This window comes from Balaenoptera borealis (genome assembly GCF_965194805.1).
Source record: "Balaenoptera borealis genome assembly, chromosome: 20".
In the NCBI taxonomy this organism is placed as follows: domain Eukaryota; kingdom Metazoa; phylum Chordata; class Mammalia; order Artiodactyla; family Balaenopteridae; genus Balaenoptera; species Balaenoptera borealis.
Genome location: NC_138879.1, coordinates 7357190 through 7380101, shown reverse-complemented (window position 1 = coordinate 7380101; position 22912 = coordinate 7357190). Strand labels below are relative to the sequence as shown.

The 22912-nt window shown below is 42.7% G+C and overlaps 1 protein-coding gene and 1 long non-coding RNA gene across 4 annotated transcripts in view; both read left to right on the top strand.

Annotated features, from left to right (window-relative positions):
• The window catches only part of LOC309618250, a 35786-nt gene extending 30433 nt beyond the window's left edge, over positions 1 to 5353 (top strand). The window contains exon 3 of the long non-coding RNA XR_014238367.1: positions 4570 to 5353. This is a non-coding gene — a long non-coding RNA (uncharacterized lncRNA). The remainder of the gene's footprint in view (positions 1 to 4569) is intronic.
• Positions 5354 to 5430: 77 nt separating this feature from the next.
• The window catches only part of GRB2 (growth factor receptor bound protein 2), a 70544-nt gene continuing 53062 nt past the window's right edge, over positions 5431 to 22912 (top strand). Inside the window, exons 1-3 of one of the 3 annotated variants that reach the window (XM_082371716.1) lie at positions 5431 to 5634; positions 11198 to 11223; positions 12739 to 12954. In XM_082371716.1, the coding sequence (XP_082227842.1) occupies positions 12877 to 12954 (78 nt within the window). In that variant the 5' untranslated portion in view covers positions 5431 to 5634; positions 11198 to 11223; positions 12739 to 12876. The remainder of the gene's footprint in view (positions 5635 to 11197; positions 11224 to 12738; positions 12955 to 22912) is intronic. The other 2 variants (XM_082371717.1, XM_082371715.1) reach the window with 2 other exon arrangements.

Here is a 22912-nt window from a genome sequence, read left to right as displayed (position 1 = left end):
TGCCTCTTCGTTTATCTTTTCTCTTTCCTTCCTCTTTCCTTCTTTCCCTTCCCCTGTTCCTCTTTCTAGCATTTCTCATCTACTTTCTCTCCCTTGTTTACATTTACCTTCTTTTTTAAAAAAAATTTTTATGAGAACGTAATTGATTTTCAATGTTATGTTAGTTTCAGGTGTCTCCATTTACCTTCTTTAAAACTCCTTCTATCCTTCTACCATACCTTAAGCCAGCCTGTCATTTGGTTGCTAAACATTAATTACGAGGTGTCGACTGAAAAAAATGCACAACCTAAAGTGAAGAATTATGTTTTATTCAGCGGACATTCTGAGGACTTCAAGCCCAGGAGATAGGACGCTCAGATCACTCTGAGGGAAGGGGGGCGAGCCAGGATATATAGGAGTTTTTGCAACAAAGACCAGGTTGTTAGAGCATCAAAAGATTACTGTTAATTAAAGAAAACCAGATATCGCAAGTTAAGGAATTTAGCACTTTTCTATATATGGGAAGAAGCAAGAGTCTGGGCTCACTGAAATCATTCCTTTGAAATGCACCTCGGCTATCTGGGGCCAGTCTCCGGCTTTTCTCCATCCTGAACCCCCTCAGGGTGTACAGCTGGGGGTGACGGCAGTACCTGAGGGCTTGGCAGTGGGCAGCCTGTTTGTCTCCATCCTGAGTTCCCTCAGGGCTCACCACTGGGGCAGCTATAATGTGATGGCTTGATGGCTGCAACATCCTTTGTTTACTGATACGGCAGGCAATATATTTCATCCACACAGGCATTAGACTAGGTGTGAGGAGCCAAGAAAACAAAACATGGTCCCTGTCCTTGAGGAACTTGTGGTCTAAAGGGGAGAAGGACAAGTAAGCAGATGGCTCACATATGGTCTTAACGAAAACAGGAATGATGGAGTTGCCAGGGATGCTATGAGAACACATTGGAGGGACCAGAGCATCACGGCAGGCTTCCTGGTGGAGGTGGCACTGCATTGAGATTTGGAGGACAGACAGGAGCCAGGCGATGGCAGGGAAGACAGGGAGAGGATGCATTCTAGCCCAAAGGGGCAGTATGCACAAAAACTTGGAGGTAAGAGAATTGTACAGTCATTCAGGAAGCTGCAAGTCATCCAGAAGAGTAGCTGAGGGCTTGGCAGTAGAAGAGTTGAAAGGGCTGAGGCTGGAGTTGCTGGCAGGGGCCAGCCACGAGGGCCATATGGGGCATGCTAAGGGCCTCCTCTGTGACCCCCTGATTTGATTTGTATTTCAGAGAGCCCACTCTGGCTGCATTGTAGTGACTTGGAAGGGGGCAGGATGATCGGTGAGCCCCCCAGGAAGGATGGTGGTGTGTTGGACCAGGTCAGGTGATGGAAACGGAGTCAGGAGGTAGAGGAAGGGAAGTCACAGGACTTGGTGTCCCGGTGGTAGGCTCAGCATCAGAGGCCACCCTCAAAGCTTGAGAGGTGTGCTAGAGCAGAGGAGATTCTAAGATAAGAACTTCCAAGATCAATTGAGCAGGTGGGAGTAGAATTTCAATGACCAATTTTGGTTGTCACTGGCTGTCTGGTTCTTTACCACTAAAGAAAAACTCAGAACAGTGGGCTCAGAGGAGGTGCCTGAGATGGGCTTTCAAGGTTCAGTCAATGCCAGGGCAGTGTCCAGTTCTGACCGGCAGGTGGCATCACCACAACTCACAGAAAGCAAAGTGAGAAACCCTTTCCGACGACTCAAAATAACCGCAAACCCCAACCGAAAAAAGAGCCGTTTTGGTGATTAATTTCTGCATTCCAAAGCGACTGATGTGGCCAATTTGTAATTAGCAAGTTTTGCTACAGTTGCAACAGCTTTTCATACCAGGGAGTGGCTTGCACCTCACAATTTGCCTCTTGCTCCGATTTCTTTTTGCTATTTAACACGCATTCTAAATATTACTGCTTCTAGTGTGGATTTTTTTCTCTGCATGGAATGATCTTGGGAAGCATTCTCTCAAGTTTCTGAGTCTGTGTCTGCATAGAGGAGTTTTTAATCGAAGAGACAATGTAACAGATGTTGAAGTTTTGTTTTTTTTTTTAAGTCATCCCCAATCGCTTCATTTCAACACGATTATTTTTACTTTTAAATGTTCCCTTCCAAATCTGGTCCATAGGCATATATTTTTACACAGACATACTCAGAGTCTGTTTTATCAATTTTGAAAGGAAGCGCATCATTTTTTTTCTTTTCCCTTAGGTATCTAGTCTCTTCTGAGATCTCACCCACTTCCTTAGCTTCAAATATCACATTCGCACAGAAAGGCAGCCACAGCTTTATCTCTAGTCAACCTCCAGTATTTATTCATCCATCCCTCCATCCATCCATTAATTCACTCCAGGCACTGTGCTGGGGGCTGGGAATACAAATGTGAGAAGGTGTGGTCCTGTTTGGGAGCTTGTAGAGCATTTGGTGGTGGATGGGGAAGGGGGGAGAGTGAACAAACCATTATGCAGCAGTGAGATTGGAGGTCCAGTGGGAATTTTGAGGAAGAAACCTTAAAACTGACTTGGGGGCCTAAAGAAGGGGGAGAAGACCAACTGAGCAGAGGAAACTGAATGTGCAAAAATACAGACACTCAAAAGATCATGGCACCTTCTGGAAACCACAGTGGTTTAGTATTGGTGGAGTGTGTGTTGGCCAGAGACCGAGAGAGTGGGGTTGGCAGGCAGCGGCCAGATCCATGAGGGTCTTGCACAGATCTTAGGACATTATCTTGTAGATGATAAATAGCTTCGTTCCAATTGATTTTTCACTCTGCAGCTAGAGGGTGAATGTATTTTATAGATGAAAAGCTGACCACAGCCCACCCCTGCTTCAGTATCTCATAGAATCAAGTGGCAAGCGGGATCTTAGTTCCCCAACCAGGGATCAAGCCTGTGGAAGCGTGGAGTCCTAACCACTGGACACCAGGGAAGTACCTCACGTCCCTAGTTTTTAGCAGCACTGGAAAGGCCCAGCATGCCCCTCTCCAAATGCTTCACCCATGTGCCACATTCTTCATCCCAGCTGTAAATGGCTTCTGGAGTTCTCTCTTACTGTCTGGCCTTTGCACATGCTGTACCCTCTCCTGGAATACTCTTTTCCTCTCAGGCTAACAGAGTCTCAGTTGAAACCTCCCTCCTCAGTCTTCCCTGATCCTGGACTAGGTCAGGTCCCCTGCTGTGTGCTCCCAAAGCTGCCATTCCTGAGAGTGTTATATTCTCAGCGGTATGTCTTCCCCTTCAGACTGCGAGCTCTGTGACAGGTTATCCTGCTGTTTCCAGAGTAGATGCTCAGCTAATATTGTGGAGAGGAAGAATGAATGCATTGAGCTTTTGGACAGTGTACTGGATATTTCTACCTGCATGTCTCCCAGAATGATGAACTCTACATTTCCCAGACTGCGGCATCGTCATCTTCTTACCTGTCCCTTCCCTGTACATGCCCTGCCCCACCACTTCCTGCCTAGTCAGCTCCTCCCCCTCTTAAAAAAAAAATATTTATTTATTTATTTGGCTGCGCTGGGTCTTAGTTGCGACATGCAGGATCTTTAGCTGCGGCATGCGAACTCTTAGTTGCAGCATGTGGGATCTAATTCCCTGTTGAGGGATTGAACTGGGCCCCCTGCACTGGGAGCATGGAGTCTTAGCCACTGGACCACCAGGGAAGTCCCAGCTCCTCCTTTTGACTGGCAAATGTGTCTGCTGTTCTCTCCACTCAAAACAAAGAACTGCAACTTTTCCCTCACTTCCTTCCCCTCTGTGCTCAGCAGCTAAGTCCTTCCCTTTCATTTCTTTTTTTTTTCTGGCCACCATTCTAGAACAAAATATCAAAGTGGGGGAAAAATATGGGTTTTAGAATAAGACAGGCCTAGGCTCAAATCTCAGATCTACTATATTTGGGTTTCCTTGGGTAAGTTTCTAACCTCTTTAAACCTCAATTTCCCAGTCTGTAAAATGGGGATATTATCCACTGTAGAAACACTATGACTTTAGTATACATCGGGTGGTGAATAGATGGTCCTCTTGTTATTTTCACCTCATGTCAGGCATCTCTTGCTCAAAAACCTTCAGAGGTTGTTACTCGTCAATGAAGCCTAAACTGTACATCTTGGCCTCGCCTCTCATTATTCCTCCCCCTAAATCCTAAACTCTGGCCAATCTGAAATATTGGCTGACTCCATCCCTCTTTCCTCTCTGCTTTCATGTTGGCAGTTCAAACACCAAGTCCTCCCTGATTACCTGAGCACCAAGTAACTGACTCCCTCCTCTGCAGTCCTGTATGTAGTTCAATGGCACTTAGGGCCAACTGTTTTGCCTTGCAGACTAGGCAACTCTCCTCTAGATGACAAACTGCTGAAAGCAGAGGCTTTGTTGGGTTCATCTATCACCCTGCAGAGTGCCTTACATGAAGCTGATGTGAAAGAACAATTCATTCTCCTTATTTCAATGGGCTTGTTTTCTCTATAGAATCAGATGTTTGGTTATTCTCACGTCTAGCTATTTTGTTGGCTTCCAGGAAGCACCTTACCATTAGATGCTCTGTTCTCTCCTTTAACTGCAAAGAGCTTTTGGAACTGAAAAATAAAGAGTTACTCCTACAAGCCTCATCTTCTGCCACTCCCCGGTTACGAATCGAACTACTTAGCATTGCACGGAACACGACTCTCACACCTTGGTTCCTTTGTACGTGCGTGACGTTCCCTTCACCTGGAATGCTCTTACCCCTGCTTCTCTGGCGAACTCCTACACATCCTCCAAGACTCGGCTCAGACGTCACCACAATCACCTTCTCTGGGTAGGCTTTTCTGAGATGGGCAGAGTAGCGCCCCCCCCCCCAACTTTTTAGCTTCCTCAGCACTCTCCAAATAATTCTAAAGGACTTAGGGCATAATTTGTTTACTTTTCTTCCACTCTTCTAGAGTGTAGAATCTAGACCCTGAATTCCTTGAGGGCCGGGATTTCTGTTCGTCGTTGTACCTTCTACGCTTAGCATGTATTAGGCGCTTGATTCAATCTATGAGCGACTATGTTAATTCATCTAATACTGCAGAGTTTGTTTGGACCAGATTCTCAAATATTTCAAGACCTGGTCCTCTATTTGGAGTGCTTCACGCTGGACGGAGATTCTCCCTCCAACCCCCCAGCCAAATTGCCTTGGTCTGGTGGAAGGGGAAAGGACGTGGATAAGAGTTACTCCTTCAGGGGTGAGCTCTAATTTACCCGCTCTGGCACCGAGAGGGTTACAGCAACCCCGGGGGTGGAGCCCTGCCGGTGCCACCTGCTGCGGGGCGGCCCGGCGCCTGCGCCCTGGGCTGTAGCTGGTCTACCTGCGGGGGCCTGGCCAAGGAGGAGCGCTTGCGCTCTGGGCCTTTTCCGCTGGGGGAAGTCTCGCGGGGGCGGGGCGGGGCGGGGCCGCGGGGGGAAGTTCTCGCGGGACCCCGACGAGGAACGGAAGCGAGGCGGTAGTACCGCTTCAGCGACCGGACGACGGCGGCGGCGGCGACGGAGACTGTGGCGGTGACGGCGGCGGGAACAGTCGCTGCCCTCGCGGAGCAGCAGCGGGGTCGGCGGCCGCTCGCACCGTTGCGGAGGGGCCGGCCGGGCGCGGAGCGGAGCAGCTGCGCCACGGTGAGTACGGCCGGCGGCGGCGGCGCTGCTCCCGTGCCCTTTCCTCCCCTCTCCGCAGCGGGAGTCGGCCCGGGGGGCCCGGGCCTGCGTACCGAGGGCTGCCGGGCCTGGAGGTCGGGACAGTGAGGAACGGGGCGGGGAGCGGAATCCCCGGGCTCTGGGCTCCATGTTTTCCCTTCTGGGGCGCTTCCTTCCTGGGGACCTTTCTTCCCCTGACCCTTGGCTCGGGACAGAGCTCCGGACCCCGGGGCAAGAGGTTGGGGGGCTCCTAATTAAATTTCGTGCCTTTTTCGTGGGGGTTTGCCCAGAAGGGGCCCAGGAGAAGCCCGAGAGCACGGGGTACTCGTTCTGAGTCAGTCTGACTTGGTCCGGGAGGCGGGGGATTCGCAGAGGGCTGCAAATGTGGTGATTGATGCTTCTTCGACCTGCACGGTCACCACGTCACCGTCTCCTGGTGTTTCGGGGCCGAATTTTGGGAGGAAACCCACCAACCTTATTAATACTGAGTGAGGACGTTTGCTACTGGAGCCAGTCAAGATGCCTTTGCTTCTGTAGCGCTTTTTTTTTTTTTTTTTTTTTTTTTTTTTTGACTACTCTCTGAAAAACATTTGTCAAGAAAAATAAGTAGCAGTTGATTGGAATGCTGCGAGGAAAGATTTCAGTAAGAGAGGGGAAGGACTCACTGGTATTTTTCATTTGCAGCGCTCTCCGTGTCTATGATTTACATATGTTACAGCATATTTAGGGAGTTAAACTAGGCTGGCTTCAGATGCAGTAAGAATATAATTTGCAGAGGAGCCAAGTGCCTCGCAGTCTGACTTTTGGTACTGTGGATTATCAGAAAAAAGTGGGAAAGACACGAGAGAAATTAGCATTAGTTTCTTTGGCTTTCTAATGCCTCTTTCACTTTGTGCTCCCCAGTTGTTGCCTTCTCCTACTATTTTTCTCCATTCCACTGCGGACACTAAATGTTTACTCGTATAATGCAAGTCACTTGCCCCCTCCCCCCCCTTTTTTTCTAATCTACTTCCCCTTCCTCCTTTTTGTCCCCTCTCTGGCATAATTTTTCGAGGTTTCGGCTCTTCGGCACAATTCGTTTTTTCCCTCACGTAAAGATCCCGTTTCTCTCCCGGGAAGATGCCCTCTTTCCTGCTTTATTCTTTACTTTTGAGCGTCCACTGTGTTCCTTCAGTCTGCCAGAAGGGTTGCTAGAGAGCCATGCGAACGTTCTCCCCCTGGGAACTGGGAGGCTCGAAGGATTGAATTCAGCTGTAAGTAATCAATACTGTCACTCGGTCACAGGTGTAGCTTGTGTTTTTGCGTTTTAGTTGTTTTCTTCACTTTTAGATCATGTTTTTGTGCCTGCTCATGCTTTTCTTCTTATGTCTGTTTTACGTTAGTAAGGGAGATTGGGTCATTTTGGGGCTTGTGTGACTTCTTTTTGGCTTTTAGTGGGGGTGGTGAATGTTAAAAACGAAAACCAACCATAGTCCTATATTACAATAGAATTAAGATAGCTTGAAACATTTAAGGGAATAGAATTTATTTAGACCATTGATGAATTAATTAAAGCTTGCCCGTTGTAATAGTACTAATTTATTCATTACCAGCCTTCTAAGATAAGGTGTCTTTTCCTACATCTGTTATAATCAGCCTTCTTTGTTATTGTTGTTGGGTTTGGTTTTTGTTTTTGTTTTTGTTTTTGACAAAAAGAAAGAAATTTGTTCTGTTGCTCCTTCCTTTGTTCAAAATTTTCTGAATCCCAAAATTAAAAGTTAATTCTTGTCATCAGCTTTCTTTGATACTAAAAGAAAGCATTTAAATGTTTGAGGCAGTTTCCTTCCTCAGCCAGTGTATTCAGATTTGAGGGACTACTATTAGGTTTTAACTGCTAAGTTGGTGGTACTTAGAGATTCTTCTCAATAATTCCTGTTATGTTGCACGTTATGCTGCAACAATTCTAATTGTTTCTTAGAACAGAAGAGTAATAGATTTTGGAGAAATGAAGTAATACAGAGTAGAGACCCACCATGGTCTCCTGAGAGAAACTAATATTAATAGTTACTTGCTCAATTCAGAAGAACTTTCCAGCACTCCTGAACGGCCATTGAGAGCCTTTCATTTTATTTGTCAAAGTTGGGTTTTTCCCAGTTATGCCAAGTGAATATGTATTATTGTCATTTTATGCAAAGACATTGTAGTGCATTGTCTGAGATGCAAAGTTTAAAATCTACTCAAGGCACTCTTACAGCACAGCAGTGATTTTTTAAATTTAGCATGCATAAGAATTACCTGTGACTCTTACTTAAAATTAGGTTCCTGGCTAAGGCCATTACGTTGCCAAACTCCAGAAGGCACCTCACAGTGAATCAGTCCCTGAATGGGGTGAGTTTGATGTAGCTGATCCAAGAACCAAAACTGTTGTCACAGGATGCACTCGTAAATTAATGAGACTGAAATGTGGCTTTAAATTACTCAAAGGTACACTTTCTGTATATACACAGTAAATGTTTAAAAGCCCAGTAGAATAAGTGACTATAGATGTGATTAGTTTTATATGTGTGAATATTTGAGCATTGTTAGGACTTGATTTGGAGGTATTTAATTTTAGTTTATACTTAACAGGACCGTTAATTTGCCTGCCAGAGCGTTCCTCTGAGTCCGTATGTGAAGGGAAGTTCTAGATTTACTGAGAACACGTGGACCGAGATTTAAAGAGTTACTGGTGATGCTGGTTTAATACCTCTTAGCACTTTATGCCAGGGACTCAGCATTTACAGGTGCTGTCTCTTTTAATTAGCAAAATGACCTTATAAGCTGTAGATGCTATGATTTTCCCCATTTTCCAGCTGAGGGACACTAGGGATTAGAGAATGTAAGTTATTTCTCCAGTGTTGCCCACCTAGTTAGTAAGTGGTACAGTGACAGTTGAATCCAGGTCTAACTCCAGAGCATCAGTAAGATTTTAGTTTTTGTTTTTTCTGACTACAAAAGCAATACATGCTTATAGTAAAGACAATGAAAACACAGTTGAGGTGTATGGTACAGAAAGGAAAAATATTCTGTGAACTCGCTTGCAGAGGTAATCATTGTTAACCTTTTGAATTTTTTTTTTTTTTTTTAGCACACACTGATATATTATTTTATGGAAGTATGATAAACTAATTTTTCTGCAGTTTTTTAAAAAACTTGATAATAATGTATCTTGGTACTTATATAGAAAGATATTTCTTGTTATGCTCATGGATATTGATCAGGGATACATGTATTTTGCACATGGTATTTGTGTCACTATTTTAGTGAGATAAATCTGGGACGTGGCATTGCTTGTCCAAGGGTATGTATTTTAAATTTGTCAATAGGTGCTGTAAAATTACTCTCCAAAAACATTGAACTAATTAATTCCCTGATAGAGTGTGGGCTCTGTGGTGATTTTATTTTTATAATCAAGTAGTAAGCATATTGTTAGGCATATAGTAGCTGTTCAAAATGTTAATTTAATAAACGTTGGATAAAGAGTCTGAGAATCTCTTTATCCATAGTATCGCAGAGACTAGATGTTATAAATCTTTAAAAAATTTGACAATTAGCAGGTGAAAGAAATCTCATTGTTCTAATTTGCCGTTTTTTTGTTTGTTTCGGTTTTTTTGGCTGCGCCATGTAGCTTGGGGGATTTCAGCTCCCCAACCAGGGACTGAACCCGGGCCATGGCAGTGTAAACCTTAATTTGCTATTTTTAATAATGAAGACAAACATCTAATATGTTTTAAGTAGAGTCACGCTTTAACTTAATTTGAGTGACTTAATGTCAGGCTCTGTCTAAAGCGCTTCATATATGTCTATTATCTATTACCTAATTCAATGCTCAGTGAATCTTATGAAGTTGGTGATTTTATACCCATTTTACAGATGAGAAAACTGAGGCTTGTTTAAAAGCCTTGCCCAAAATTATAGCTGGTAAGCATCAAGGTCATTACTTGAACTTGGGTCAGCCTGCCTTTACAAACTATGCGGGCTTAACACTAAGCTATACTGGCCCAGTAAAGCATACTGGCCCAGTAAAGTGTCGCGTATTTTATTTTCTGTGAATTTTGGGAAGAAGAGAGTTGAATGGAAGACAGAAAATAAAATCCTACAAATACCTTTAGGAGATTGCAGTTTACGGTACAGTGCGTATTGCTTTAAATGAACAGTTCAAGCTGCACTTGCCTTGTTAAAATTCTCTGCTTGTGATGGGCTGCAGGGTGTGTGCTGGTAACAGTTCAGACATACTGTGTCATCAGGCTTCAGGGTTAAATGTACTCCCAGCCCATTTTCTTGAGAAATTTACAGCAACATCTACTCTGTTAAAAACATTATACATTGTGTCCACTTTCAGATTTCTTTCTTTTTAAGTAATTAATGCGGTGTATGTGATAGAATTTTTTTGTCTTTAATGAAACACACCCTTTGGAATTTCTTTAGCCTGCATGTTTTTCGGTGGATAGCCTAATAACCTGGCCTCCTCTAGTTTTCTCTGTGAGATGCTAATTTTTACTTGGCACCACCGCAAAAGTAGTGATTGGTTGGTTTTCATTCCTATTAAACTGTATCTTACAAAGCAATTGTTACTTGAAACGTGATTTTCAAGAATGTTGTCTGTTTAAGTTTTCTCTAGGAAACCTGAGGTAGATAAGTTGAGTAACAGCAGGAGAGCAAATGTTGAAAACTCTTGGTTTTTATGATCTGGCTGTTCAGTCACACTGCAGCTGTCTGGAATCATGAATGACATAGAAGTTTATGCACTGTTACTGCATAGTACCTTGACAGTGACAGTGCTTTAGGTTTCTGTCTGATTTCTGTTTTTCAAAAATGAAACTTTTGAAGTTTTTTGGATCTGTGCAATTATTCTTCAACTTCCCATCATTGATACATAGTCCCAACAATCAGACCTGAAGACCAGTGAAAATAAATGGTCAGGTCAGGGTATGGAAAATATTGATAGGCGTGTAGCGGAGATTTTGGAGCAGCTGTAAAAAGTTTTAAATAGGTACACACTGGAAAGTAGGCAAAAAAGGAGAAACAGTTATTAATTCCGGGAAAAATTGAAGGATTGTACTAGAAAGGAAGGTTGGTTATCATACATTATTTGAATCACCAGTGAACAGTGTTTCGTAATGTAATAACTACTGCTTAAACCGGAATATGTGGCATTACTGGGATGGGGCAAGGCAGAATTGGCAGGGGCGGAACAGCTAAGTCCTCATCTTTCAATTGATAGGTGATGGCTGGAATAAATTAAGAAACAGCAGTAGAAGGGTGTTATTTAGAAATACTGTGAGTAAACATAAAGAGAAAGCTAAAAACAAAATTGAGGGTGATTGCTTGGAGTAGGGATCTGCTGTTTTTCATAAGCCTTTTAATGCTCTGACTTTTAAAATTATGTATATGGATTCATTTGATAAATAAGTAACTGTGGTGAGTATAAGTAAAGGGTGTTTAAGGACACACGAAAATACTGAGACTAATCTTGTTTTTTTTTTTTTTTCAATTTGCTGGGACTCTTTTTGCTTTCCTGTTTTAGAGCCAGCACAACACAGGATACCCTAGGTATGGCCTGATAGAATGAATAAACGTTGGTTTAGTTTATTAGTTTACCTGCAGTGGAATGTTTGGCCTTCAGAATTCGGCTGAAGGACTTTTTATTACCAGGTGATTCTTTCCTCCTTGGTAATACTCATTTCCCTCTAACCTTAGTATTCCCAGCTGGTTTACTCCTTAGTCCTTTTGTAACTATGCTTGATTAATGCCCCAGTTGTTAACTTTAGAACAGAAGAATAATCACTCGTGCCCCTCAAATGAGTTCTCTGTTAGGTGGTAATTATCCACCAAAGGGTGTCACTATAAATAATCTGTCCCCGTTCTGCCAGTGTCAGTGTTGTTTTCTGCTTTTACTTAGCCTGTATGAAAACAGTGACTGACAAAAGAAGAATGGGGCTTCGTTTTCCTTTAGTTACGCGAGGTCTAGGATGTGTCCCATATTCAGGGCTCGAGACTCTTCACTTCCGCAGTGATTGTACTGCCCAGGTTCACCATCACCTGGTATACTACCTAAGGGTTATTACAGAATCTTTGCCTGCAAAATGCAGTTTGAATCAGTTTAGTACTCCCCTGGCTCCGAGAAAAGCACCTGTTCTCAGGGGTAACTGTGAGAGGCTTCTGTTTGGCTTTTGGGCGGTAGCTAAGATTCTGAAAAAGGGATTGCTTTCAAGTGCAGATTAGGAGTTCAACCTTGCTCCATAGGCTAGTTAGGAATAATGCAGAGGCTGCTTTTGGAATGCTGAACCTTAGACGTCTATTTTCAAGGGCCCCCGAAGTCTTGGGGGTCTTCGAGGGAGGGGGAGCCTTCTGCACGAGCAGGTCTCCACCCACCAAAGGCTCTGAGCTGGATATCCTTTCTCTGGTCACCTGAGCTTGCCGATCACAGTTGGCAAGTGGAGAGGGAGAGTTGCCTATGCTGAGAGTAGCAAACTGAATAAGAAAGTAGTTCCTAGGGTCAGTTTCTTCCACTTTCCTAGGGGCAGACCAAGGTTTAGTTTCTGAGAACAGTTAAAGCAGCTCAGGACCAAAGCCCACATTGCTGGCTTTTGACTGTGGATATAGGACCCAACATTTTCAAAACACCAGAAAGGTTGGCAGGGAGAAAGGAGGGAGAGAGGCCTATATAACTGAGAAAAGTAGGGTGCCATCCCGAGGGCGAGGGCTTTCTTTACGTGGATTGCATTTCGTGCCTGGAGAAGAGCGTGAGGGGCGAGGGAGGAAAGGCGGAGACCGATCGGACTCCAGCCGGTTCCTGCACACTGAGCACACCCAGCGGGAGGGAAGAGGAAGTGTGTTCTGGAATAGCTCGAGCAGCTGCCGTCATTGGCCGGCAGGCCTGTCAGTTGCCTGGGGGCCGAGGCTGGAAAGAGGAAGGAGGAGCTCAGGGCTCCTGCCTGGAAGGGAGGGAGGAGGGCTGAGCCAGGCCGAGCCAGGGGGCGTGGGGGCTGGGACGGCAGGCCGACTGGCAGGGCGGGGCTGCCTTCGATCTGGCCACTTCTCTCAATCATTGCTCTTCTGATTCAGGGTGGCATTGTGTGTCCCGGCGTGCAGGAGCGAGTCCCAGCTGAGAGGCGAGGCTGAGCCCAGAGCACTGGGTTGCTTCAGCAGGGAAGACTCCCTTCCCCCCTGCTTCAGGCTGCTGAGCCCTGAGCCCCGCTCAGAATGGAAGCCATCGCCAAATATGACTTCAAAGCCACCGCAGACGACGAGCTGAGCTTCAAAAGGGGGGACATCCTCAAGGTAAGTGTTGATGCCCAGCAAACGCTCAGATGGCTTCTCCTTGTACTCACCTGCCTTCTTGTGCCCTGATAACACACAAAGAAGCTGTGCTTGTTCTTTTTTCATTGCCCACTTTTAACATTTACCATCCTGTGTGATTTGGAGAGCTAGATGTTGAGTAGAATATCAAACATGACTTCAGAGGGTTGGTGTGATGTGTGGTCTTTAACTGCCTTTGTGTGAATGCCTTGAGCATTTCTGTGCTTGTTGATATTGGTAATTCAAGTAAAGTCAGAGCAATATGATTATAGTAAGGAAGCGTATGAGTAGATTGGGTTACCTAATCTACTAGAGTTTTATAAAAAAAAAAAAAATGAGAGGATTTTTTTGAAAGACCCAAACTTGAAGTATTTTTGTAAAAGCACTCAATTAGTCTTATCTTACGTAGTCAAAAGATTTTTGCATTCTGGAATGTGATCCTAGTTGGTTAGAAATTAATTTCCCCTAGTTTAGAGAGGTGGTTGGAAGTACGTGCCAAAACTCATTAAAGAACCTCAGTGTATTCTTATTCTTTGTGAAACAGCTAATGGAGTTCTAAATAACAAGGTTCAACTTGTTGTTGTACCAGTCAGATTTCGACTTTCTTAAACTTGAGGAGCAGTTACCCCATATTAAACTGTGATTACCCCATATTAAACTGTGATTGCACCAAAGAAACCTGCTGACAGTTTAAAAATAAGCTTCCTTACAGTTTGCAGCTCATTTTGAGCCCCACTGTTTACATGAGGTTCGCCTTCCACCTGGCACGTGTTAATTATGTTGTTTACCCAATTAACTGGAGCAGCTTGCTCTTTTGGATATGTAATTTATTTTTACATGGGTGGGTGTTATCAAATAGTGTATCAACTCTGAGAAAAACCTGAAATTTAATGTTTGAGTCTTCACTGTGTCTCAAGTTTTGACTTTTTTCCTCTAAACCTGATTGTTGGAATTTGCCATCCATTTGTTTACTACTCTTGAATGAAATTATTAGGATTTTATAAAGAAGAAGGAAGTGGAAATACAGAAATGATTCTTTATAAAAGGACTAGTGACTATTGTTTTTAAGTTTTGCAGACCTATGGAGAGTTATTATTTTGTTCACTGCCCAAGGTGTAGAGTTCTGCTCCGAAGTTACCTGCACAGTAGTTTTTGTAATGTTAGAAATGTAGGTCGTACTTCATGGAAGGTGATAAAGAGCCCTTTAAGGAGAAGGAAACTCTGTGAGGTGTTTTTTTTTTTTTTTAAACATCTTTATTGGAGTATAATTGCTTTACAATGGTGTGTTAGTTTCTGCTTTATAACAAAGTGAATCAGTTATACATATGTTCCCATATCTCTTCCCTCTTGCGTCTCCCTCCCTCCCACCCTCCATGTCCCACCCCTCTAGGTGGTCACAAAGCACCAAGCTGATCTCCCTGTGCTATGCGGCTGCTTCCCACTAGCTATCTATTTTACATTTGGTAGTGTATATATGTCCATGTCACTCTCTCACTTTGTCACAGCTTACCCTTCCCCCTCCCCATATCCTCAAGTCCATTCTCTAGTAGGTCTGTGTCTTTATTCCCGTCTTGTCCCTAGGTTCTTCATGACCTTTTTTTTTTCTTCTTAGATTCCATATATATGTGTAAGCATATGGTATTTGTTTTTCTCTTTCTGACTTACTTCACTCTGTATGACAGACTCTGGGTCCATCCACCTCACTACCAATAACTCAATTTCGTTTCTTTTTATGGCTGAGTAATATTCCATTGTACATATGTACCACATCTTCTTTATCCATTCATCTGTTGATGGACACTTAGGTTGCTTCCATGTCCTGGCTATTGTAAACTGAGGTGCAGTGAACCTTTTGGTACATGACTCTTTGTTTTTTTTGTTTTGGTTTTTTTTGTTTGTTTTTTTGGACTCTTTTTGAATTATGGTTTTCTCAGGGTATATGCCCAGTAGTGGGATTGCTGGGTCGTATGGTAGTTCTATTTTTAGTTTTTTAAGGAACCTCCATACTGGTCTCCATAGTGGCTGTATCAATTTACATTCCCGCCAACAGTGCAAGAGTGTTCCCTTTTCTCCACCCTCTCTCCAGCATTTATTGTTTCTAGATTTTTTGATGATGGCCATTCTGACCAGTGTAAGATGATATCTCATTGTAGTTTTGATTTGCATTTCTCTAATGATTAGTGATGTTGAGCATCCTTTCATGTGTTTGTTGGCAATCTGTATATCTTCTTTGGAGAAATGTCTATTTAGGGCTTCTGCCCATTTTTGGATTGGGTTGTTTGTTTTTTTGATATTGAGCTGCGTGAGCTGCTTGTAAATTTTGGAGATTAATCCTTTGTCAGTTGCTTCATTTGCAAATATTTTCTCCCATTCTGAGGTGTGTGAGCTTTTTGACCGTATTCTCAAAGTCAGCACTAAATTAATCATCAGAAAGCAGACAGAACCAGCTATAGGTTTTAGAGAGAAATACATCATCTGTTTCTATTTCTTTAGCTAGAAATCAGCAATCATAACTTAGACTGCTAAATTACTCTGTATCATTGATGTACTGAGGAGGTAATTTGATGTTTTCTTAGATGATTACTATTTTCAGCAGATAACCTGCTCCTGATATCATAATAAGATTGGTTACTCAGATAAAGGGGAAAAAAAAAAGATTGGCTACTCAAGTAGCCACATTTGTCACTTGTACAAAAATGCTTTGGGGCCAAGCTTGGGGGTTTTTTTGGTTGGTTTGTTTACTGAAATACAAATTAGATTTCTCCATTAAGCTTACCCTAGAAACTTGAAACTTGAGCCTGGAAGTTCATACTAAGTCTATCCAGTTGCACATTTAGCACTAAAGCAACAAATCAAAACAAAACTGTGAACTTTGAGGTCTGTTTTAAAGAATTTTTAGACAATAACTTTCCCTGTTTACTACCACTAAAGTTAGTCTTGGACCATGATCATTTTATAAGTTCTCCACCTTAAATTGGTAAACTTCTTGAACAAGTGTAATATCCTTCTTTCCCATCCTACAGTTAGGATGATACTGTTTAATTTCCCCCAGAAATTTTTATGATGGGAGAGAAAGTGAATCAGAGTGCTCACATTTACTTTCAGATTTTCTTTGGGGAGGGAGAAACATACATATATTTGGTTCTTTCCAGGTTGGCAGATAACTGGCATATGAAGTCATAATGCCATTATTGCTTTTGAATGGTGGCCGTTAGCTGTTTGTTAGTAATCTTGTGGCTTTACTCTAAAAAGAGTGATGATACAGTAGTTGCCCTTTGTCTCATAATTCTGTGAAACAGCTGAGTGAAGAGGAGGGACATTGCTTTGTCTTAAGCGCTATTAGTTAAAAAAAAAAAAAAAAAGGCAGCATTTTCCTCTTTGATTATTCAGGGAGTAACTGGCTTCATTTGAGTGGCTCTGATTTGATTTGCTCACTCTTTAGGTTGGTAGTTGTGAGCCAAATCATGGTTTGAAGTGTCCAGAAAGCATTGACCAGTTTCCCTCGATTGAAATATGGATATATTTACTCTCTGTTGATAAAACAGACATGTGCACGTGGGTACTGAGTACATTTTATTTGAAGATAATGAAATAGAAAGGGGCTCAGCCCTCTGCCTATGACCAGGTTCAGAAGGATTACACCCTCTCACTGTCTTGGAGTTCCTGGTTAACTTTTGCTGAATGTTGACTCGTGTCCCCCAGCAGACCACTTCCTTACTCTCTGTCCACATGTTGACTTGTACTGCCCTGAGAAGAGAGAACAAATTAAAAACATCTCACTGGAAGCTGTAAATAGAACTTAATGCTTGGATATATCTGCCTTTGTTAATTTCCCTCTTATAAAAGCTTGTGTTTTTCTTGGGGAGGGGCGGGGAGGGCACTGGGGCTAGGTATGGAAGAAATTGCTCTTCTTTTGCAGTTTCAGGCCTTAGGTGGGTGAAATGAACCTAAATTTCCCCACCATTGTAGGGCAGCCTTGAGATAGCCCCAGGGGTTCTCCACTGAAAATGAGGCCCCTGAATACTCTGCCCTAGGCACACAAAACGCCTGAGCTTACCTAAAAGTTGCGTCTGCCATCTAGGGGCTTCTGTACATGTATTGATATTTCAGACAGTGCTGCATAGGAATGAAGAGACTGTTTTGAGCTCTCAAACCTGTGCTCATTGCGTTCTGTAGCCGGGTTGTTATTTTCTATCAAGAAAGACCTTAGACTCTAGAAGAGAACCAACAGTAGATCATCTCGATATCTTTTTCTCTGTCTGGCACGAACTTCCTTTACCAGTTTCCTAAACTGCTTTAGAACTAGGTCTTGGGTTCAGTGCTGATGACACTATTTTACTGTTACATTTACAGAGCGTCTCCTTGAGCCACATCCTGGGGTAAGTTGCCTTGAGAGTTAGGGGAGAAATAGAAGATGTACTTTCTCCCTTCAGGAACTCTAAAATCAAATAAGAGAAGTGAGGTTAGTATGTGAAACAGTATGTGACAGTGTGTAAAATTAGAGGATCTTTATTTTTTTAATAAATTTATTTATTTTATTTATTTATTTTTGGCTGCATTGTGTCTTCGTTGCTGCACACGGGCTTTCTCTAGTTGCGGCGAGCGGGGGCTGCTCTTCATTGCACTTCGCAGGCTTCTCATTGCGGTGGCTTCTCTTGTTGCAGAGCACGGGCTCTAGGCGCGCGGGCTTCAGTAGTTGTGGCACATGGGCTCAGTAGTTGTGGCTTGTGGGCTCTAGAGCACAGGCTCAGTAGTTGTGCCACATGGGCTTAGTTGCTCTGCGGCGTGTGGGATCTTCCCGGACCAGGGCTTGAACCCGTGTCCCCTGCAATGGCAGGCGGATTCTTAACCACTGCGCCACCAGGGAAGCCCTAGAGGATCTTTAGAACAGGAAAAGACTTTCTTATTTTACAGGTGAGGAAATGGTGGCCCATGGAGGTTAATGATCTATCCAAGATCACAGCTATTAGTACTTAGTGCTGAACTGGTATTTAACAGAATGCTGAAGTTGTGTTACACACTGTAACTGCCAGTGTAATTTTGAAGGGAAGAGATTGGTAAGAGCCGAAGTCCGAGAAAGCTGTGTGGAAGAGGCATGACTTGGACTGGACCTTGTGAAGACCAGGACAGGGCTAGGTGAGGAGAAGGGAGGGGCGGGGGCTGTGCTTGTTGTGTTTGAGACAGAAATGCTAGAATAAGGTTATAGGCTGTGACGGAGTGGAAAATAAGGTAGAACTGGAGCCAGATAAGAAAAACCCAGTAAGAGTTTGATCTTGTCCTTAAGCCTCTGAAGGTTATTAGCTGATGAAGAAAGTGTCCTGTGTGTATAGTGGATTGCAAGGAGGGAAGCCTGGAGTCCCAGCCTGGCAGGTTCCAGTAATCAGGTTGTGAGATGAGTGCCTGTACAGGTATAGGAGACTAGGAATGAAGGACAGGGGGTGCTTTGAGGAAAAGAAAAAATAACGGGATTTCTGCCTGTCAGCTGGGGGTATTTGAATAAGTCTCTTGTGTAACTGAGAAAAGAACGTCCATTGAGTATGCTCCTGAGAGCCAGGAATGTGAACTAGAGTGTGATTGGTTACAGTTTTCACAACAGCTCTAAGTCCTGAATTTCAGTACATGAGTCTCATTTCAGGTGTTTGAACTATCAAACCTAAAAAATAAGAGGTTGGGGTGGGGTTTTTCTTCACTATTTCAAAGTACTGGTATCAGTATACTTTTTGAAGTATTTCTTTGCCTATTGATAAGAATTGTTATCAATCTTGTTAACTAAACTCAGAATATTGCATTTAATCTTTAAGAATGAGGACAGTTTGAGTTCTCTTACAACATAATTTGTTTGCCTTTCATCATATTCATTTCCCCCCTGTCATCTGAATGGACTGTTTCCAAATAGGTGCTAAGAATAAACTTTCGGTTCCTGTCCAAGACTCCTTTGGGGGTGGAGGGGGTTTGCTGGCTGAAGACCAGTCATCCCTGTTTGGAGAAAGAAATGTCTAAGGAAATGCACCATTCCTTTGGGGTCTTCAGTTTTCACCTCTGTGAGCCATTATAGTTAAGTCATCATTGAATAGCTACTATTTATGAAGCATTTAATATATGCCACAAAGTTATACATGATTTCTAATTTTGGGCATCAAAAGGTTGGCATTATTAGCCCCATCTTATGGGTGCAGAAGTTAAGTAACAGGCTCAGGTTCACACATCTAGTAAGAGGCAAAGCTGGGATTTGATCTTAGGCCTGGCTGCAGTGCTCCCCCTACAGTACATTAATGCCCCTGTTAACTGTCAGGTATGAGTAAACCAGAAATAGAAGCTTATCTGCAGTCCTGAGTTGCTCACCTGCCAGGTATGGACAGCTGTCCTATGGCACTGCTTCTGCATAGTGACGTATTGGATATCCTATCTAAGTAAGCTGAGGTTAATAATAAAAGAAATGAAGGGGGAAAAAAAAGGTCATTTCGCCTTTCGGATTAGCAAAGATGATAAAGACTGACCCCACCCTCTCTTGGCCAGGGTGTGGGGAAATGGGTACTGTCACCTCCTGCCAGTGGAGGTTTGTACGAATACAGTTGGTCTTTTTGAACATGGCTTGGTGATAACGTATTAGACCATAAAATGACCCAGCAGTTCCACTTTCAAGAATTCAATCTAAGAAAATTCACAAACAAGTTTTTTTAAATGTAGACATAGGGATGTTTATTTCAGTGAATCTGTGTGCCACCTAGAAATTTCTGCAATTAAGTTATGAAATATCATTTCCAAGATGTTAAAAGGTGTAAAAATAGGCATCTTCGAATCCATGGAATTACCGTATTAGGGAAAAAAAACGTTAAGTAGCCCATCAGTGGGAGGCTACGTAAACAGATTATGGTGCCTGTAAAGTGGGATACTGTGAAGATGTTAACGTTGATGTAAAACTATATCAATACAGTATATGTGTTGCTCAGACCAGTGTTTATGGATCCTCTATTAAAAAGTGAAAATGTATCTGATTTATTGAGTTCTTAGTATGTCTGTGCACTAAGCTAAGTATTTTACTTGTATTTTCTTTTAATCCTCACAATAATCCTATTAAGACAGATGCTATTATCCCCAATTTACTGATCAGGAACCTGAGGCTTATGTTAAGTCACTTGCCCAAGTTCACATTCAAATCCAAGCCGGTTAAGTCCAGATTCCATGTTCTTAACCACTACCCCGTGGGGCTTTTTTGTACCCAAATGAGGTCAGACGAGGGAGGGGGCACGAGCCCATTTAGGGAAAATTGCTATCTATTTCTATTTGCTTATTAAATACATAGACTTCTTTCTGAATGATCCCCTAAAAGGTAATAGTTATCTCCAAGGAGCTGGATTTCAGGTGATTCTTACTTCTTTTTTGTTCTTTTTTTACATTACTTTAATTAATCTATCAGTTTTATTAAGTCAATACAGTTTTATTCAAATGGTAAGTAGTTAACATTTTGCATGTTTTACCTTGATGGATATTCTAGGAAGTTAAAGTGCTCTGGTCAGGGGTTGGTTGGTTGTGTATTTTTAATGACTGAGGTTTAACCTGCCTTTAGGCTAAAGTCCACTGTGCCTATGTTCAGAGGCGTAAAACTTAGAGACCTTTTAAAAAGTGACTCACAACACCTTTTGGAGGAAAATCTTGGTCTTTTTGGCAGATACTTCCTCTGTTTTATCTCCTAGTGGATGTGGAATGAGAGACACCTGTGGTATTGTGGTAAAGAACGTGCTCCAGGGCTAGACCCACCTTCTTCTTCTGGCAGATCTGGCCTTTTGGTCTTGGGAAGCTGACTCTCCTTTGGTTCTCCAGTCCTCAAAATGGGAACAATAGCATCTACCTTCCTAGAGTCACAGTGAGGATTAGAAGAACTAATACGTTAGTTAGTGTGCTTAAAGCAGTGACGCGTAAAGTAGATAGTAATGCTACCTGCCACTAGTTTTATTAATGTTATTCAGACGCACAACTTTGATAAGAGGATGTCAGTCCTACTGCTGGCTCAGGTAACTGTTAAGTCACATGACTCGACACAGAAAACTGGCCGGGTGCTTGTCCTGATACTACCTCAAACTCAGAACTGTGCAAACTTTGTCCCAAAGCTTAGCAGAAAGCATGGTATTGATGGAGGATTTTGTGAAAGACAAGTAGTTTCTCCATTCTTAAAAGTCTTTGGCCCTCTCTCAGGGTTAAACCTGAAAGCAAAGAGGTGGGTAACTGCACAGTGTCCTATTGGGGACCTCACTTTTGTATATTTCTTGGGCTGAATGGAGCTTTGGGATTATGCTGTTGGCAAATATTAAGAAGTGATAGAAGAAACAGCCTTAGGAAAAATTCGTTGCTGTATTTACTCTAAGGATATTAAGGAGTCTTTCATTATTATGTGTCCTCAGGGAGGACCTGTGGGAGAACCGTTCTCTCTGGTCTTGACACCTAGAATAGGCGTATTTCCCCTTCAAACAACTTTTTTAAATCTTAAGGATGCTATAAATAATGCTTTGATATGTTTCCTTCTTTATCTTGTAGGAAAGCTTAGAGCAGTCGCTCTTCTACTTTCTGTCCTAATATTTTTGTTGAAACAGGTAGTAATTATTAGTGGTAAATAAAGTTTTTCTCACCCTAACAATGGCTTTGATTTTTAACTAATTTACTTATTCTTTAGTTTAACAGCAGACTTTTAAAATCTAGGTTTAGCAAAATGGCAAAGCCTTTTGTAGTACTTTGCCTTTGAAAAAATACAAAAAACATCAGTTTAGTTTTTTTTTTTTTAATATAAATTTATTTATTTATTTTTGGCAGTGTTGGGTCTTCGTTTCTGTGCGAGGGCTTTCTCTAGTTGCGGCGAGCAGGGGCCACTCTTCATCGCGGTGCGCAGGCCTCTCACTGTCACGGCCTCTCTTGTTGTGGAGCACAGGCTCCAGACACGCAGGCTCAGTAGTTGTGGCTCACGGACCTAGTTGCTCCGTGGCACGTGGGATCTTCCCAGACCAGGGCTCGAACCCGTGTCCCCTGCATTGGCAGGCAGATTCTCAACCACTGCGCCACCAGGGAAGCCCCCAGTTTAGTTTTAAAGTGAGAGGAAATGCATTTTGGACCTTAAAACTGTAGACTTCACAGAGAACAAGAAAGCAGTGTGTGTTTTCAGTCAGAATATTGATCATTGCATGTCTTTGTGTCATTATTTCATAGATCTTTTATTTTCCTAGATAAATATGTATGGTTTGAAATGGATTGCTAGAGGAAAAAGAATATATTTACAACATTTTATCTTTTTGGTTTCATTGGGTCTTTGTTGCTGTGTGCGGGCTTTCTCCAGTTGTGGCGAGCGGGGGCTACTCTTCTTTGTGGTGCGCGGGCTTCTCATTGCGGTGGCTTCTCTGTTGCGGAGCACACGCACGGGCTTCCGTAGTTGTGGCTCACGGGCTCTAGAGTGCAGGCTCAGTAGTTGTGGCGCACAGGCTTAGTTGCTCCGCAGCATGTGGGATCTTCCCAGACCAGGGCTTGAACCTGTGTCCCCTGCATTGGCAGGTGGATTCTTAACCACTGTGCCACCAGAGAAGTCCCTACAACATTTTATTGTCAATATTTCCATTTTTCCTTAACATTTAAAATTACTTTAATATACATTAATAGAAAAAAAAGAGAGGAAATTCATAATTCTGCATAAACTCCCCACTCCAATATTTTTACTGTTGCAGATCTCTTCTAGGCTTTGTTGTTGTTTATACTGCTGTAATTATAGTGGCCTTAAAATACAACATATGTTACCATTTTCCTGTATTTGTTTTACTAATTTTTTTTAACGGTTTAATATTTAAAAATACTTTTAAAGTTAATGTTCTATAATTGACTTAGCTATTTCCCCATTGCTGGATACTTAGCTTGTTTCTCTTAAAAATTTAGTTTATCATCTCAAAGGAGGCTTTTGATTATG